Source organism: Lygodium microphyllum, chromosome 10 (genome assembly GCF_053477565.2).
Source record: "Lygodium microphyllum isolate KBCC chromosome 10, Lygodium_microphyllum_v1.1.10, whole genome shotgun sequence".
In the NCBI taxonomy this organism is placed as follows: Eukaryota; Viridiplantae; Streptophyta; class Polypodiopsida; order Schizaeales; family Lygodiaceae; genus Lygodium; species Lygodium microphyllum.
In genome coordinates this window covers 125802462-125819733 of record NC_141144.1, presented here as the reverse complement: position 1 = coordinate 125819733, position 17272 = coordinate 125802462, and the positions used below count along the sequence as shown (strand labels likewise).

Sequence of the window (17272 nt, the reverse complement as noted above, 5' to 3'; positions counted from 1 at the left end):
AAGCAAGGTTGCCACCCTATGCGACAAAAAGTAAGGTGTATACCTTTCGAATCAAGGGATAGGCTATTTGAAGAATTGACAAAGCTACGAAAGGCTGGTCTGATATTTTCGATTCAACACATAGAATGGTGTTCACTAGCTGTTTTTAGGAAGAAGAACAACACAACATTAGTGAGTTTGGGACCAATTCCCATTTTTTGAATACTAAAAAGATGGCACCCAGATAACATGGCCATAAGTTTCTCAAAACCATATGATGTGACCTATCATTGGAAAGCGCTTGAAAAATAGAATCTATTGAGCTATAGAGCGCTCAATTTGAAGTTATAGTGCTCACGTTATGACAAATCCAAAGATTTAACCATGTGTCCCAAACTTATGGGAAATTTCCATATTCTCCAATATGGTGTTGAATAATCAAATTCGGCTTTGCATAGATTTCAGAGAGCTTAATAAGCAGATGGTTAAGGATTACTACCCATTGTCATTTATTGACCAGATTTTGGATCAGTTAGCGAGTATAGAAAAATCTATTCATTTATGAATTGGTTTGTTGGATATAACCAAATGGTTATTGTGGAGGAAGACAAATTGAAAATGACATTCATTATTGTCTTCAGTACCTTTGTGTATCATGTGATTGCCTTTGGTCTATGCAATGCACCTGGGTCTTGGCAACAAACAACTGATAAGACCTTTGGTGATATTTCCCCAGAGGAGTTAAAAGTCTTTATTAATGAACCGAGGGGCAACCACCAGAAGGGAGCGACAACTGAGTATTATGAGAAAATATTTCAAGCATTGTAGACAGTTCTGCATTGCTCTTAATCCTAGAAAGTGCATATTTGGAGTGTCCTATGGATTGTTACTCGACCATGTGGTTAGTTTAGTTAGTATTGCAACTGGCCCTAAAAATATAAATGTTATCGTCTCTATGAGCCCGCTACATACTCCAAAAGAGGTACACATCTTTCTGTCATCAGTGGAATATTATCGAATATTATTCAATGCACTGGTAGAAAGAGCATTGCCATTGACGAACCTTTTATCTTTTAATTGTCTATTTAAGTGGGATGAAGCCATTCAAGTATCCTTTAAGAATGTGAAACAGGAATTAGCAAAAGTACCAATCCTAAAAGCACCCAGAAGAGGTAAAGTTTTCTATATATTTTCAGCAACCACAATGCATAGTATCAGTTGTTGTTTAGCTCAACTTTGGGAGGAGAAATAGTATCATCCAATTGCCTTTCCTAGTAGGAAATTGGGGATATCTAAAGTTAATTATATGTACATGGAGAAATTGTATCTTGGAATAGTCTTTGCGACAAAGAAATTTAGGCATTATATTCTCTATGAGAAGATAGTATTCTTTACGAAGGCAAAAGGACTCAGATTGTTACTGAATAAGTTGCACTTGCCTAACCATTTAGTAAAGTGGTTAATCACTTTGCAAGTTCGATTATAAGATTAGGAGCAAGCCACCAAAGCTGTAGGATATTGTGGTATGTCTTGTGGATTTTGGGAAACCAAAGGAGATTCTGGCTGAAGGAAGCTTTTCGATTATAGTAAGTGTCTTGTATCGGAGAGGAGTAGATTATATCTATCGTCGTCGTGTAGTACTCGATGAGGTACCATTTATTCTTGAGTAGTACCATGATTCAACATATGGGGGATATTTTACTAGCCGACTTATCGCCCAAAAAGCTCTCAGTGCTAGATATTGATAGGCATCAATTTCCCAAGATGCTTTCAGTTATATTAAGCATTATGATGACTGTCAAAGACACGATGCGAGGGAAAATCGTAGGCAATCTCTAAATCCCATTTTGGTTATGTTACCCTTTGAAAAATGGGGTATTGATTTTGTGGGACCAATATGCCATTCATCAACTATACGAAAGTAATATATTATTGTAGCAACTGACTACTTTACAAAGTGGTCTGAAGCTCAAGCAATGTTGAAGGACAATGCTAAGGAGATGACCAATTTCATTTTGGAGCAAGTTTTTTGCTGCTTCAATCCATCGAAGAAGATTGTGTCTGATCGAGGAACACACTTCTTAAACAAGGTTATAGTGGCCATGACTAAAGCTTTGAAGATTAAGCACAATAAGAATACCCTGTATAACCCTCAAGCGAACGGCCAAGTTGAGAGTACAAATAAACAACTAGTGGGAATCTTATCCAAGATAGTATCGAAAAGCAAGCACAACTGGGATAAGAAATTATATGTGGCAGTGTGAGCTTACAAATACAACATTCAAGAGAGCCACAGACCACATCCCGTTCAAGCTAATATATACAGAGGAGTACGTTTTTCCATTAGAAATTGAGCTTCCCACTGTGCATTTCGCCCTCAATCATTCGTTGGGAGAGGGAAAAGCATTACAAGAATGGTATACGTCTCTCGCACATCTTGATGAGATTCGGTTGCAAGCTTCACTACATGACGAAGTAGGAAAGAGGCGAATGAAAGCCCTTTATTATCTTTAGGCTAAGAAGTACGAATTTGCAAAAGATCAGTTAGTGTTGTATTATGATGCTCATCGGGAGCTCTTTCTTCCAGGAAAATTAGAACCCAAATGGAATGGACCATACAAGATTGTATGTTTAGGAAAGAATGGCTCTACGGCCCTTCTAGCAGATTTATAGGGGATAGAGTTTAAGACTAAAGTTAACTTTCATAAGTTGAAGCCTCACTATGTGTAAGGGCTGACGTTGGGCTTGGTGCATATGTAGGTCCTTCAAGATTCAGCTCTAACGTGCAGTAGATACTAAGACGAGCGGATGGGATGCATCATTCCCTATCTGGAGCATCTGTATCTTGAGCAACTTACCACCAAGGTTGAGTGATCTTGTGGAGCAAAGGGTATCATGTTATTAAGTGGCAAGATGGACCCTTTACGTGGAAAATTAAGGTCTACTGCCACCATTGTCGATGACTTCTAACTAGCATTTCTATCGAGTTCAACGGAGGAAGGAGGGATTGTGCTTGTTATACATTCTCTCTCTCGGCTTGATTTTGATTATCATATGTACGAGTAAGTTGATTATTATGGCGTGGCCTATTAATGAAGCCTGGGTTTATACTCTGTATTTTAACAGAGCTTTGGGAGGGCCCGCTAAACACGCGAGTGTTGGTGTGGTCATTAAAAATCCCCGATGTAGGGTTGTCATGAAGATGGGAGTCTATTTAGGACCCTCTTTTACTAATAATATAGCAGAATACAAGGCCTTGATCATGGGGCTAAATGTAGCTTGATGTGGTGATATCCGCCGATTATTAGTTAAAAGTGACTCGCAGTTAGTAATCAATCAACTAAATGGGACCTAGTGTGCGGGATCCCATCTTATGGATGTACCATCGTGCAGCCTTGGATATGTTGCATATCTTTGAAACGATGACTTGTCAATTAGTTCCTCAACAATGGAATCACTTTCCAAATTCCTTAGCTAACTATGCTTTCATGGAAGATGTATTCTTTAATTATGGTCCAGGGAATTCCTTACAATTTTCGGATTCCTTGGCTAACTATGCTTTCAATTATGGTCCAGGGGAGCCCTTACAATTACCTCCTAACATAAGCCCTGGACTACTTTGGGGTCTTCTTGTTGTTGACATATCATATTTCAACCGCCGATGATTAGTTTGCGTTATGAGTCAAGTAGCAAGTAAGCACCTTTCTACTCTGTCCTGGACGCATAGGATTGTGTATTGTCATATTCATTGGATACCCCTTGCTATTTATGCACGGGGTTAGCTAATAACCTAATGTACTTAATGTAGGGCCTAAGAAGCCTTATCCTTGGTCGATTTTGTACTTTAGTCGTGTAGCGTTAGGACGAAGGGATTATTTCAACAGTACGCTGTAGTGAATGATAGTAAAATATTTTATTTCATAAGGCCAAGAGGGCTGTTATGTTGGTTGTGAAATGTTATATCTTTTTAGGCCAAGAGGACCATATATTTGTTTGGTGCCAATACATTTAATGGTTTTCTGTTTTAGTGATTGCATCACAAGTTAAATGAAGTGCCTGGAGGGAGCCTTTGCTGCGCAGGATCTTCTTGTGGCCGTTCTAGGTAGTATCGTCATCTTTCCAAGTTTTCCTCTTAAGCTAATAGTGTTATATGCGTATGTGGGGGTTATTTTCTTTTCATTTGTGGGAATCGACAATCAAGGCATAAAGTCCTAGGGTTTGGTTAGGTATATCTAGGGGACATTTGAGTAGTTATCTACCTCCTATTAGAACATTGTCGGGCATTAAAGACCTGTGATAAAGAGTAGGCCTTATGACCTTGTTCTTCCTGCTTGCTAGGCAACTATCCTAGGAGTCCTTGCTAGCATGAGGCAATTAGAGAAACCTACCAAAATAGCAAATAAGAGCAAGTTCTGAATATATCTAAAGATAAAAATATAGAGGTGTGTAATAAGAGATTCTAATCCCTTAATTAGAAAAGGGGAAAAAAAAAACCTTACAAGCAGTTGATTATCGCCTTGCGGAGAGCTTGGTAGGTTCTTGGGGATAAGTAAACAGACCTGAGGCCGATGCCTTGCCCTTCCTTGAGGTAACATCTTGCCACAAAAGAAAAAAAAAGGTTGGAGCGAAAATAAAAGTGAGTAAAACAGAAAATGATCAAGTGCCACCTTATGAGAGCTTGGTAGATACTTGGATACTGAATCAAGACCTGAGACTAATGCCATGTTCTCCTTAGGTCACTCTACACTCAGCTCCCTCCTTTTTACACGCTCGAGTATGGAAACCTTAGGAGGCAAATAAAAATATAATGACTAAGCTTTAAGAGTCCTTGCCTAGTAGAAAGTCCTGGTCCCATTGTCCTAAGTTAGGTGGTAGGTAGTTTAAACCACCACTAGGATGATCTCTTTGATAGGATTTTTAGTAAGTCTGTGTTAGAGCAGTTGGTTAGCAACTCGCTCTGGATTTCTATCAGATTATGCTGGGCCTATCCCTTGTGGATTCTCATGCCTTGATTTTGTCAAGGGCTAAGGTGAGAGCTATTCTTGTGCTTTGTTGAGTATATTTGTTGTGGCAGCTTAATGCTCTTTAGTCGTTGTTTATGCAAATCGGTTCATAGGATTCGATAGGTTGAGTCGCCCTATCCCGTGGTTGCCAAGAGAGTAGATTCAAATACCTTTTTTGAAGCGAAAAAAAAGCCTGAGAGACCATAAAAAACCAAATTTTCATGCAAAATGAAATGATTGTAAATTGATGAGTTGGAGTTTTTATAGATGGAGTTTGAAGCTAAGAACCCAACACAAGTCTCGGTCCGTTGATCAAAGTTCGTTTGACCCCCCATTTAATTCCCGCATGGTTTCGTGTTATGAGACAACCACATATTTGAGAGCCAAAAAATGCATTATAAGTCCTAAATTTATAATTTCAATATCACAAAGTCAACCATCCAAACGGATCTCGAATCTGAGTTCATTTGCCCTTGCAAAATGAAAAAATCCACTTGATGAACAATGTGAGCATCTAAAGTGTGAATAAATTATTTAATAAATGAAATGACATGGCATGAAATAAAAAAAATCATGCAAAATTACAATTGAAAGCAAGAAAGGCACACATATTTTGTGTTTTAAATTTATGAAAAATTGTGGCTTTTCAATACTAGACATCATCAAGAGATAATTGCACAAAATTGTGGCTTTTCAATGTTGAGCATGATCAAGAGATGATTGTATATCCTTGATCTACTCTCCAAGAGCTTCAATTTGATTGTGAGCATGCTAATTTTCATAAAGAAAATCAAAATTCTGATTTCCAATGTCTCCTCTCTCCTCCTACTACTCGTTCACATGTGTGATTCTAAGAGAGAAAGGTGAAATTTGATGAAAGACACTGATGGAATGATGCTAGAGCGAAGATCATAGATCCAATTGTGAGAGAGTATCAACGGCCTTCCAACCATGAAAAACGCATCTCCAAAAGCATAATTCTATACATTAGTAGATTTTTTCATTTTATGATAAAACTTTGATGTTTGAAAATGATTGCCTTTGGTTCTTAATGCTAAAATCTATTAGAAATCTTGATGAAAACCAAAAAATTTAGAAATATAATGATTTGTATCAAAACATATAAAACCCACAATTATGCAATTTTCATAGAAATGATAAATTTTGAAGATTTTATTATGATTGAGATTCATGTGAATTAGAAATAAATATAAAATCAATTCTCAATGATTATGATCAATCTTAATCCATAAATAAAAAATATCAAAATTTTCATTTAAACAAATAAAAAATAAAAAATTACGTTAAATTTTTTAATATATATATATAATTTATGTTCATGAATATATGACATGACTAGACTATAATGGATAAGCCTCATTTTAGCCTTGTCTCTGTTAAATTATAGTTTTTATCGCTTTTACAAAAAAAAACACGTGAAAAAATATCTTCTACACCTATTAACGCATGCATAACTTAAACAATAAAAAAATGAGTTTTAAGAATGATTAGTTGTTGATAACATTCAAAATTCTGATCTATTTGCTTGTACATACCATATAGAACGTTTATAATTTAAGTGTAAGAGGATCTTAACACCAAGAGAATGCTCAATGTTGACCCTTAGCAACACAACATTGTGTAAGCTGAAATCATTAAAAGAAATGTCTTTGCACCTTACAATGCTGATTTCTAAATGATAAATGATTGAGCACTATGGTTCATACACAATCACATTGTACATAACTCATTGTGTCATTCCTGGATACATTGTAATTATATTCATGCATATGATCTACATTGAGTTTGTGAGATACCTAAGCTGTAGGTTTAGACAATCGATTACCTTGGAGACTATATCGTGAGAAAAATACCTATATCTCCTAGAACCTTTGAAAACAAGAGTAGAGTTTGTGACATACGTACTATGTGTTAGCGACGCATTGAGGGGCCAATCCCCAAGGTGTAGGAGAGCCGCAATGGAGCTGCGACATTCAACAAAGAGATACCTACTATTTGTGCTTTCGAGGTGTTTTACACCCATATGTGTAAAGACTCCCTCTAAGGAGTGTGGAAAAGGCTTAACCGCCGTTGGATTATAATCTAAAACAAACACGAAATGTACGACAGAAGTTAAGGTAATGTGTCCCTTGGATGCTCCTGGCCGCAAGGTCAAGAGGGTGTGTTCTTTGAGTAATAGAGAGGCCCAGCTAGTGTCGCACCCTTTTTAGGTCGCAACAGTGGTACAAAGTGAGTCTTGCTAGATAATCCATGCTCTTTAAAACCAAGGTGTAGCCACATGAGATGCATGCTTGTTTGGCCATGTTGATAGACATATGTACACAAAAGGCCAATAATGTTGATGCATTGAGCTTATTTCCTTTATCAAACATTACCTTATCATAAAACTCATGCTCTAAGCTCTTTCACTTTCTCAAGCATTACTATATCATGAATAAGTATCGCATGTTTATGTGACTTAATATACTTCCATATTAAGAATCACATGAAATCCCCTTGTGCCTTTAGTAGGTCAACTCTTGATACAATTTACCTTGTTTTTCTTGAAGAAATTACCATATCAAATCTATGCCAGGCGACTTTCACCAAATAGGACTCAAACCTTTGTTTTGGCTGCTGTTGTATTGTGTCATAACACCTTTTTGAAAAAACCAATTCTACATGTGGAAGCTAAGGTTAAGAGAAAGGCTAGGTCTTCACATTCACAAAATACAAGCAAACAACAAGGAACCTTGATACCTAAGAACATTGGAAATCACAATTCTCCAAGAAAGCTTTTCGAAGCACAAGAGATTCAGATGGGATGTGTAAAGTTGGAAATGTGGTCCAGCAAAAGGTGAATAACCTACAAACCATAGAGAACACTATCCCAAGCATACTCTCAGCTTGATGAGTGAGCCTCAAAGAAACATGGTTAGGCCATGGTAAGAGAGACATGAGCCTATCAAACAGAACAGTCATAACATGAACTATCATACATAAGAAGATAATGAAGAACAAGAAAGATAGAGATACCTGAAATACTTGTGACCAATCAGCCTATACAACACGAGTTCAATAGTTCACACAATTCAATCACACAAGCAAGCAGAAGAAGCCAGAGACTGGCATAACAATGAAGTGTCGGGAGCACAACCACCAAAACATGCTCTCTCTCAACATGAAAGCAAAATGCCAGTCTGAAGATGATTTGACCAGCAGAAGATAATAGGCTACCACGGCGGCAGGGGCAAGTCCAGCCAAGATGCAATGTCAAAAAACAGCAAGGAACAAGATAACCAGTCCAGGCAACAGTACAGCGACCCAAAACGTTGATCGACCAACAATTTGGAGCAGGAAGACAGGTCATCTCGCACAGAACAGAGTTCATCCAGCTAAGGAATAGGATGCCTTACATGAGACAAAGGGCTGGTACAACAAAGTGCAATGTGCAGCACCTTGCATAGAGTTGACAGAAACTTCTTTTCTGTTGGAGATGAGACGCAAAACCGCATGCCCACGAAGGGGGAAGGGTTCTTTTTTCTTTTTCGGGGAGAGGGGGGGTGGGGTAGTTTGTTTGCAGAGGATTGGGAGCACTCCAAGTATTAGCCAAAAAAATGGGCAAGAGCTAACAGTTGTCGATTGAAATAGAGGCGAGAAACAACTTTGGATCATGTACATAAGAATAGAACATACTTGAGCAGGATGTGATCAAACCTGAGAACGAATAGCATTTAAATTTGAATTAAAACATTAAAATACTTTAGATCATATGTGTAAGATTAAAGTATACTCCAGCAGGTTGTGATCAAGCCTCCTGTACAAAAAATTATCTCATTCATTATGTTCTTAGATTACAAAATATCAAACAATATATAGATTTACACTTTACATAATTCAATAGATTTTTTGAGCGCCTGGAGGAGACTTTGCATTATGGCAGCTTCACCAGGTGGTGTTTGATTTTTAAGTTGGCCATTTCTCACAGCCCGAAAGATCGCACCTGCATTTGTGGTGGCTGGAAACACACAGCAATCTATGTGCACAAGATCCTCTACCACGCCATCTGTGACCCTGATGTAACCAATCCTTACTCCCCCATCAATTCTGTCTATCTGCTCCAAAGAACCTATGTACTGTGAGTAAAATAGCTAATGAATGTGGATATCAATATGTGCATGTTTGTGCTATTTAAGTAACTATTAGAAGAAACAGATGCACCTCCATGGACCATGCAATGTGGATACCAACATGTGCATGTTTGTGCTATTTAAATAACTATTAGAAAAAACACAAACACCTCCATAGACCATGCAATGTGCACAGTCCCACAGACAAACTTCTCTATTCTAGAGTTGTTTATTAAAACCTACATAATGCAACAAGAGTGGGAAGATATATTAGATAACCTAGGTATAGATACGATTGTGTTCTTAAATTTCTAAAATTTTTGTGAGGCTAAGCTTCTGGATGCTTCTGCATAGAATTTGTACACCCTTCAGCAAATCATCCAGCTTTGATTTATTAACAGTGGCTAGCCCATAAGTTGGTGCTCGTAGTTATTGCATCATTTATTCTATGTCACTGCCAACAATTCCATTGCATGCAGCCTTTGCGATGGGTTTGGGACCATAAGATACTGATGGCTCTTCTTTTACTTTAATTCAGTTCACTTAGTGATTTATGCTGTTAAGCTAACACCTCATCAATGCTCCCGCATGTAACATGCACACCCTTCATTGAAGCATCCTCCATTCATTCGGCAGCCCATGGCTTGGTGCTTCTATTCCCAGCCTACCCCAAAATACTTGCTTGTCTAGACTAGAAGAACGCTAAGCAGTGGGTATCATTTAATCAGTAGGGGGAGCAAGTGATTGTGGGCATTCAATAGGACAGACCCACTACTAAGTGAAGAGGATTGGATTTTTGGCCTACTATTGCACATCATTGACCTATTGGAGCTCTTAGGGTCTGACTAGTACCAAATACCAGCCTTTTGAGTTAAGCACCTTTGCTTTGCTGTTCATCTGACCTTGTATGCTTCATAACAGCCGGTGGGCAGTTTTTTGAAATAAAGCAAACATTATTAAACCTTGTCTCCATCATATAAACAGAACCTTCTCTCCATCCTGTCTCCACAACCTTCATACTGGTAATGATTGTACTTCTTGTGCAGTCATGCAAAAGTAGCATGCTCAGACAATCAAGAAAGCAATTCAAAACCACCCAATGGTCTTGTATAAGTTCAATAAGAATAAAGTTTTAAGACACAGAGATCAGCCAATATAGAGTTTAAATTGTCAACCTAACATGAGCAGATCAAACCTTTAGAGGAGCTGGAAATGGAACATTTGCATTCTGTGTAAGATTGCTGCCCCACTGTAGACACAAAATAGCCAACAAATGTGTTAAATGACACAAAATAACTTCCAATTGATGATTTGTCACTTTAAAATGACCTGTGCAAAGCATCTGAAGCATAGCCATTCGTACACATGCAATGCAGACAATATAAGAAATCCAACCTGGCACAGTTACGGCAAAGTGCACATCATCAAACTGACACAAATTGAATGATGTGCGCATAAAAAGACGACTCTATGGCATAATTGACACACCATTCAGTTGCGAGTTTAATTACTCTGTTCCATGATCGAAGATTATGTATGCAGCAACTGACAACTCTGTTCCATGATTGTCACATATTCAATGAAGTGTGCAACAACTAATAGCTCTGTTGCATGACATTTTGGGAGTGCAATCAGCTAGCCACAGTTGTGGCGAATAGCACTTCATGAGACTGGCATATCATTGCTATTCATCAAACTGACAGACCATTCACAATAAGTTTTTTGACACTTTCCCATGTGGGAGAAGTGGGTCTTTTCCCCGTTTTCCTCTATAGTGTTCAACATCTTGAGCTTCAGCTCGGAAAGCACTGCATACCTAGCTAGGTGTGGTTGGGGGCAGGGGGTTGCAGGCCCGAGGTTTTCATGTAGTGTTCAACATCATGAGCTTCTACTGATACCTTATACCTAGCTAGGCGCGGTTGGGGGCAGGGGGGTGCTGACAACCGGACCCAGCTAGGTATGGGATCCCTCCCCCGCAGAAGCTCATGACGTTGTCGTAACTCATGAATGTGAGGAGGAGTATACTGGGAATTTGTCTAAAACTTCTTGTGATTCAATGATGTAATAACTGTTGCAGGGACTTTTGGGAGCTCATACCTGATACAGCAACGTCTCAAGCTTCGGGAGGTCAACATTGGCGGGAAGCTTGACGGTTCCCAAGGATATGGGCTCTCCCCAATCACCAGCATTTGCAACTTCTAGGTTGGAAGCCATGGCTCTCCACAGCCCAGCCCTCTTGCTGCGAAAGGCCGGCTCTGGCAAGGCCAATGCAGGTGTCGCTCTTCTGCACTCTGGCTCACCCCATGTGCTGCTATTGATACGCTTGAGAGCAGGGATGTGAGCTTCATGGCCTATGAAGGGTGTGTTTCCTTCTGCAAGCCTCAAGGGCCAACTGCTAAGCAAAGCCATACATGCAGGGCCTTGCAGAAATGTGTGAAATACACACACAACAGAAACAAAATAAGAGCCAAAGATTATTAGCTATGGTCCTCCCATACATAGAAAGATCCAAAATAAAGCTTTTTTCTAAATGCAAAAGTAATGACATTACTATCGAACTATTTACATGTGCATCACACATAGATGCTTCAAGAGTGAACTCCCATAGAATTATTAACCACATGAGCATCGGAGTGGAAGAACAATAGTAGTTGGATCTTGTGTCTAACGATCCAAATAAACTTCAACAAGTGTGATGTGAACAAGAGCAATAATCATTAAAAATTGTGAACATAACACTTAGATATGCAAATGTAGAATGAAAAATTAGGGTGATGATACACCTATGCAGTGCCATTTTCACTTTACTTTCAAGAATTTCACAAGGCTTGTCAAATCTTACCATGGCACTACCCTTACGCACTAGTTGGACCGTATAGACATATTGTCCTTGATAGACATCCACAAAACATGTGTTAGTCTACCATGCCTTGCATAAAAGGAGCAAAAGGAAAATCTATTTGATTCTTAAGCACATATGTCAAACATTCAAATCTCACAAAACCTTAATCCTCTTACCCATAGAACACAATTGCACCCTTTCTAAAGCTACATGATATGAACCCATTGACCTCCTAAAGAGGAGGCTCTAAGACTATAAATAGAGCTATTATGATTGGTCACATGTGCTTGCATGTATATCAAACACAGTGATGCATTTATGGACAAGTAGAAACTTAAAAAATTTTGCATGATGAGAGAAGTGACTACTTCCATATCATGGTATGATAACCAGACATTCAATGGTGCTATTGTTGATCCTCTACACTTTCCTTATAGCTCTTGGTACTACCATATGGAGTTTTACATCTAATGTAAAGAGATAGAGAGTATATCATAGACTTTGGTAGTAATAATGTCTAATATGCCACATTTATAAGCTTTAGGAAAATATGTATAGGAGGATTATGTGAAATGCAATATGATGCATTTCATAAGAATAGTACAATTATAGTACCTAGAAATTATGGCTTGTGTATAGTGATGTCTATGGCCTTGTGACAAGACCTTCAGTTTGATGGTATTCATACTTTGGAACATTTATTAATGACTACCAAAGCAAAGTTACATGAGTTTACTCAAACTTTTAAGCTAGTGGTGTTTCAATTTGATGGTATTTGTACTTTGGGACATTTATTAATGACTTCCAAAGCAAAGTTATATGGTTTACTCAAAATTTGAAGCTAGCACGTGTTTGTGCATTTTAAGCATTTTAGATCTATTGATTGGGATTGAGACAAATTATTAACATGGTGCATTACGTATGGACCTTGGGAAGGAAGTGCATGTCTAAGGAGTTTCACACATTCATGGCTAAAGAAGGCATAAAGCATTAATTTATAGTGCCTTATGTTCTAGAGTAAATTGGAGTATGTGGAAGGAATCTTAGAGCTCTTATGAAAATGGCATGATGAAAGGGCACACTTTGCCTCATCACTTCTAATTGAAAGGAGGTATTGACCTCGTTAATACCTCAAGAGCGTACTACTATTGGCAATTGCATCACTTTTAGCTCTCACTCAACTTGGATATAGCATTTGTACTATAAGAGACAATCTACTCTTGGAATTAGCACCCTAAGGTATTGCTTGGAGGAATATCTCAAGGGGCCATCACCTTTACAAAAGAACTAATTCAAGAGCCTGTCACAGCTAGTCTCGTAGCCATGGATGTGCAAAGTGTAATACATCCAAAATTGTTATATTTAATGGACCAAGGATGTTATCTCAATTTTTCTTTTTCATGCCTCAAATAAGTAACTTGAACATGATTTCTTTTATAGGCCAAAGTAAACTCAAACTAGGTAGTGTCTTATCTCCTACATAGAACTTAGGGCATATATTCCCACAAGATTTGTGTGATGTATTACACATTTGCATTCAAAAATCATGCTTATTTCTCCTTATTGAGCAACATTAACCATGAAAAATGAGGAATATGTTATTCTAGATGTACATTTTTTGCATAAGAATCTCACCATTTTGTCACATAAGTTAAACAATCAAGTAATGATGTAGTAATCCAAAGTGTAACATCTTTACAACTTAATGCAAGTCAAATTTGAAGGTTGAAATTTCAGTCTTATTTAGTCAATCAAGCAATAAGTCATCCACAGACAGTAAGTTGTTGACCAACAAATATCCTTTTCCTTTTCTCACACCTCAGTCAAACTATTGGAAAAATCACAATCCAACAAGGATGCATTTATCTTCATGTACCAAGTTTGAGATGCCCACTTAAGACCATACATCTATCTTTGACATTATAAGGCTATGAAACATATACTTTCTCATGCAAGTCACCATTAATAATAGCAACCCTAATGCCAAATTGATAAATAGTCTAGCCAAGATGTGTAGCCAATGCAATAAAACATTACAAGGGTCGTAATATATGAAGTTGGTAGAAAGGTTTCATCAGTCACCTTTTCTTATGCATAACACTCCGTAATAAGCCAAGTCTTCTTGCAATTAGTTCTATAATCTACTTTCATTTTCATCTTGTAGACCAATAACCTAGAGTAACAATGGCCCTCTTACCTTTATGAAGTTGGTAGAAAGGTTTCATCAGTCGCCTTTTCTTATGCATAACACTCCATAATAAGCCAAGTCTTCTTGCAATTAGCTCTATAATCTACTTTCATTTTCAACTTGTAGACCAATAACCTAGAGTAACAATGGCCCTCTTACCTTTACGCAATTCAATCAACATCCATGTAACATTTTTTGGCATGCATTTAGTCAATACTCTCTATTGATATCAATTCCTCAAAAGTAACAAGATATGGGTGCATCAACATAAAGAATGCAAAGAATTTCCAAAACACATCCTTTTGAGCATTGCTGTCCTTAACATTTTGCAAAGCCCAAGTTTGGGAATTGTTTTGACTCCAATGATTTATCTTTCACCATGTACTTTCACCATTTCTATTCATCAACAAACTAAAGGTCTAAACTTGATTTTCTCTCTTATAACAAGTCAATGGAAAAAATCCATTCTAAATTTATGGTGGAGGCCTCCTTTTACATCTTTGTGATTCTTCTATCAACCTTAGAATTCTAGAGAAATTATGTATTGGAAATTAAAGGCAAGCTCATTCCAAATCTGAAAGGGGACACTATTGTGAAGATATGCTAGGGTTTTGCATGTGGGATGAAAAAACTCTCTAGAACCACTCCTCCTTTAATGAAACTTTTGGCAACTTACTATTTTGGGGATGTTTTAAGGAGCTAGTCAATAGGTAATGAATTTTTAGCTCAATATCCCCACTTAGGCCCAAAACTAGAACCAAGAAGAGACTAGAAGAAAAGCTCAAGTCCATTTTTATCCCAAGGCATCCCACCCCAAAGTAGCCAGGGCATTGGACAAAGGGTGCTCTTTTAAAGAGTATCATGTGGCTATCATGGAGTGCTAAGTTTTATGCGAGATACATGAATGATACATGGATACTCATTAAAAGGGCACTAGCTCTGATACCATGTGAAGATATGCTAGGGTTTTACATGTGGGACGCATAAACTCTCTAGAACCACTCCTCGTTTAATGAAACTTTTGGCAAGCTCAATAGTTATTTCATAATAATCATACAAAAATCCTTTATAAAGAGCTAAATGGAAGCTCATTCCAAATCTATAGGGAGACACTTTCCATATTTTTATTTTAGGTATAAAGATACTCAACACTAGATTGTGGGGCCTAAATATTGATGGTATGAATGAATTTGCATAAGCTCGTTCAATTTGATAAAAGCTAGGTCAAATTAACATCCATGACAGATGCTTGTAAACCATGGTATCACTATATGATTTTAAAATTAGAGGTTTTCTTATTTTGGTCCAAATAGACCTTCAACATCCACTCCTAAGAAGTATGTGTTAATTGTTGTGGGTCATTGGTCAAAATCAATGCAGGCTTAGTCATTAAAGGATAATAAGGCATCTTTTGTGGTTAAATCTTTTTATTCTCACATTATGATTAGGTTTTGATGCTTTGATATATTAGGAAAAACATTTTATTATGCATAAGAAGTTGTCTTCTACTATGTTCAAGCCATTAGTTGTGTTGAGAGTTTTAGCATAGTATTGATTAGAAGTTTGAAAACCTTTTGTTTTTGGATAATAAGTCAAACTAAGAAACAAGCTAGATCCAATTTCATGGAGCTTTAGAAGGTTGGAATCAATCATGAGTTGTCAACAAAAAGAGCAACAAAGGTCATATGGAAGCTAAGGTGGATGGAAATGGAGAGAGCACATGATAAAGATGAAGGAAGTTTAAAGATGGAGCACTTGAGAAGAGTAGCAAGAGAATGAAAAATAATGGCACAAAGCTTTGCACAAGGAAGACCACACATCCATCCACATGGTGGATAGAAATGGAGAAAGTGCATACTTATGAGAAAGAGAGCAATAAGGAGTACTTTTTGAAGGACCAGAGACATTGGTATAAAGCTTTGCACAATAAACTCCACATCTCCTTCATTCACTTGGTGTCTTTTAGTAGATAGGTTGATGAGTACCTAAAACATTTATTACTTTTTAACAATCATATTCTATATCTCCTCTTGCATGCATTGTGCACAAGGGTACCATACTTATAACAAAACAATCAAGATGACACAACTTTAGTGGTGTATGCATGAGGAGGCATTGTGTACATGGATTTCATAGTTTCTCATTTGAGGGTGCCTACTTAATATATCTCACGAGAATTCACTTAATGACAAAGTAGAATAATAAATGTAGAGTGGAAGATCAAGTCACTAATTTTTTTCTATTTTGAATTATTGAGAATTGAATCACCAGTTAGCATGCATGAAAAGAAGAAGGTATTTGAAGAAGGTGATAGGGTTTTATTGCATGACTCTAAAATAAGGAAGCATCAAGTGTGTGCGAGAAGCAAGCTTTTCTTGGCAGCCTCCAATTCTTGTTCCACATAGTCCACTTATTCTTCCTCTTCTCTTGGGCATATATCAAGCACCACTATTGCTCCTCCACTGCCACCACCATCTCCACCATAACCATGACCACAAGCACTCAGAAGCCTGACGCGATGTGCCAACTGACAATTTATGCTACAATCACAATTTATGTTATAGGCACATTGGCATTTTATGCTATAGTGATAATTTAGGGGAGATTGACAATTTAATGCTACATTGACAATTTATGGTACAGTCACATTTTATGGAGGAGTGGTCACATTGATAGTTTATGATACAATGACAATTTATGCTATAGTGACAATTTATGTTATTGATTTACTCCTCTAGTCCCAAGCTATAAATAGTTTATGCTACAATGTATGCTATAATCATGATGGAAGAAACTGACAATGAAGGAATCACAAAACCAACCATGGAAATAATGTTTCATACATCACCAAAGAACCTAAGATACAAAACCTATGGGTGTAAAACCCGAGATTGGAATGTCTCTCTAGGGCCAAGTAGATATGAGAAGACATCCTGCAAAATCAATGAAACACTAGATGAGGAGGTGACATGCATATCATGAGGAAGGAAATGGAAAGTGATATACAAGAGCGGGTTTGACTTGAAATGATACTAGATGCACACATGGCAGAGAAAGACTCAATGATCTCTAACCTAAAAGAAGAACTAGAGGAATGCAAAAAGAAATTGGATGCACAAAAGGAACCACA

At 37.5% G+C, this 17272-nt stretch overlaps 1 protein-coding gene across 2 annotated transcripts; it reads right to left on the bottom strand.

Moving 5' to 3' along the window:
• Positions 1–8802: 8802 nt before the first annotated feature.
• Positions 8803–11610, bottom strand: LOC148030540 (uncharacterized). 2 transcript variants are annotated; one of them, XM_087686895.1, is made up of 3 exons: positions 11210–11610; positions 10308–10361; positions 8803–9118 (listed from the first exon to the last, which is right to left on the bottom strand). In XM_087686895.1, exons 1-3 carry the CDS (start codon positions 11519–11521, stop codon positions 8864–8866), a joined length of 621 nt encoding a protein of 206 aa, XP_087543021.1. In that variant the 5' UTR covers positions 11522–11610; the 3' UTR covers positions 8803–8863. The 2 variants fall into 2 exon arrangements, with proteins under 2 accessions (XP_087543021.1, XP_087543022.1); XM_087686896.1 differs by having other exon boundaries at positions 8803–9097; positions 11210–11604.
• Positions 11611–17272: the final 5662 nt, after the last annotated feature.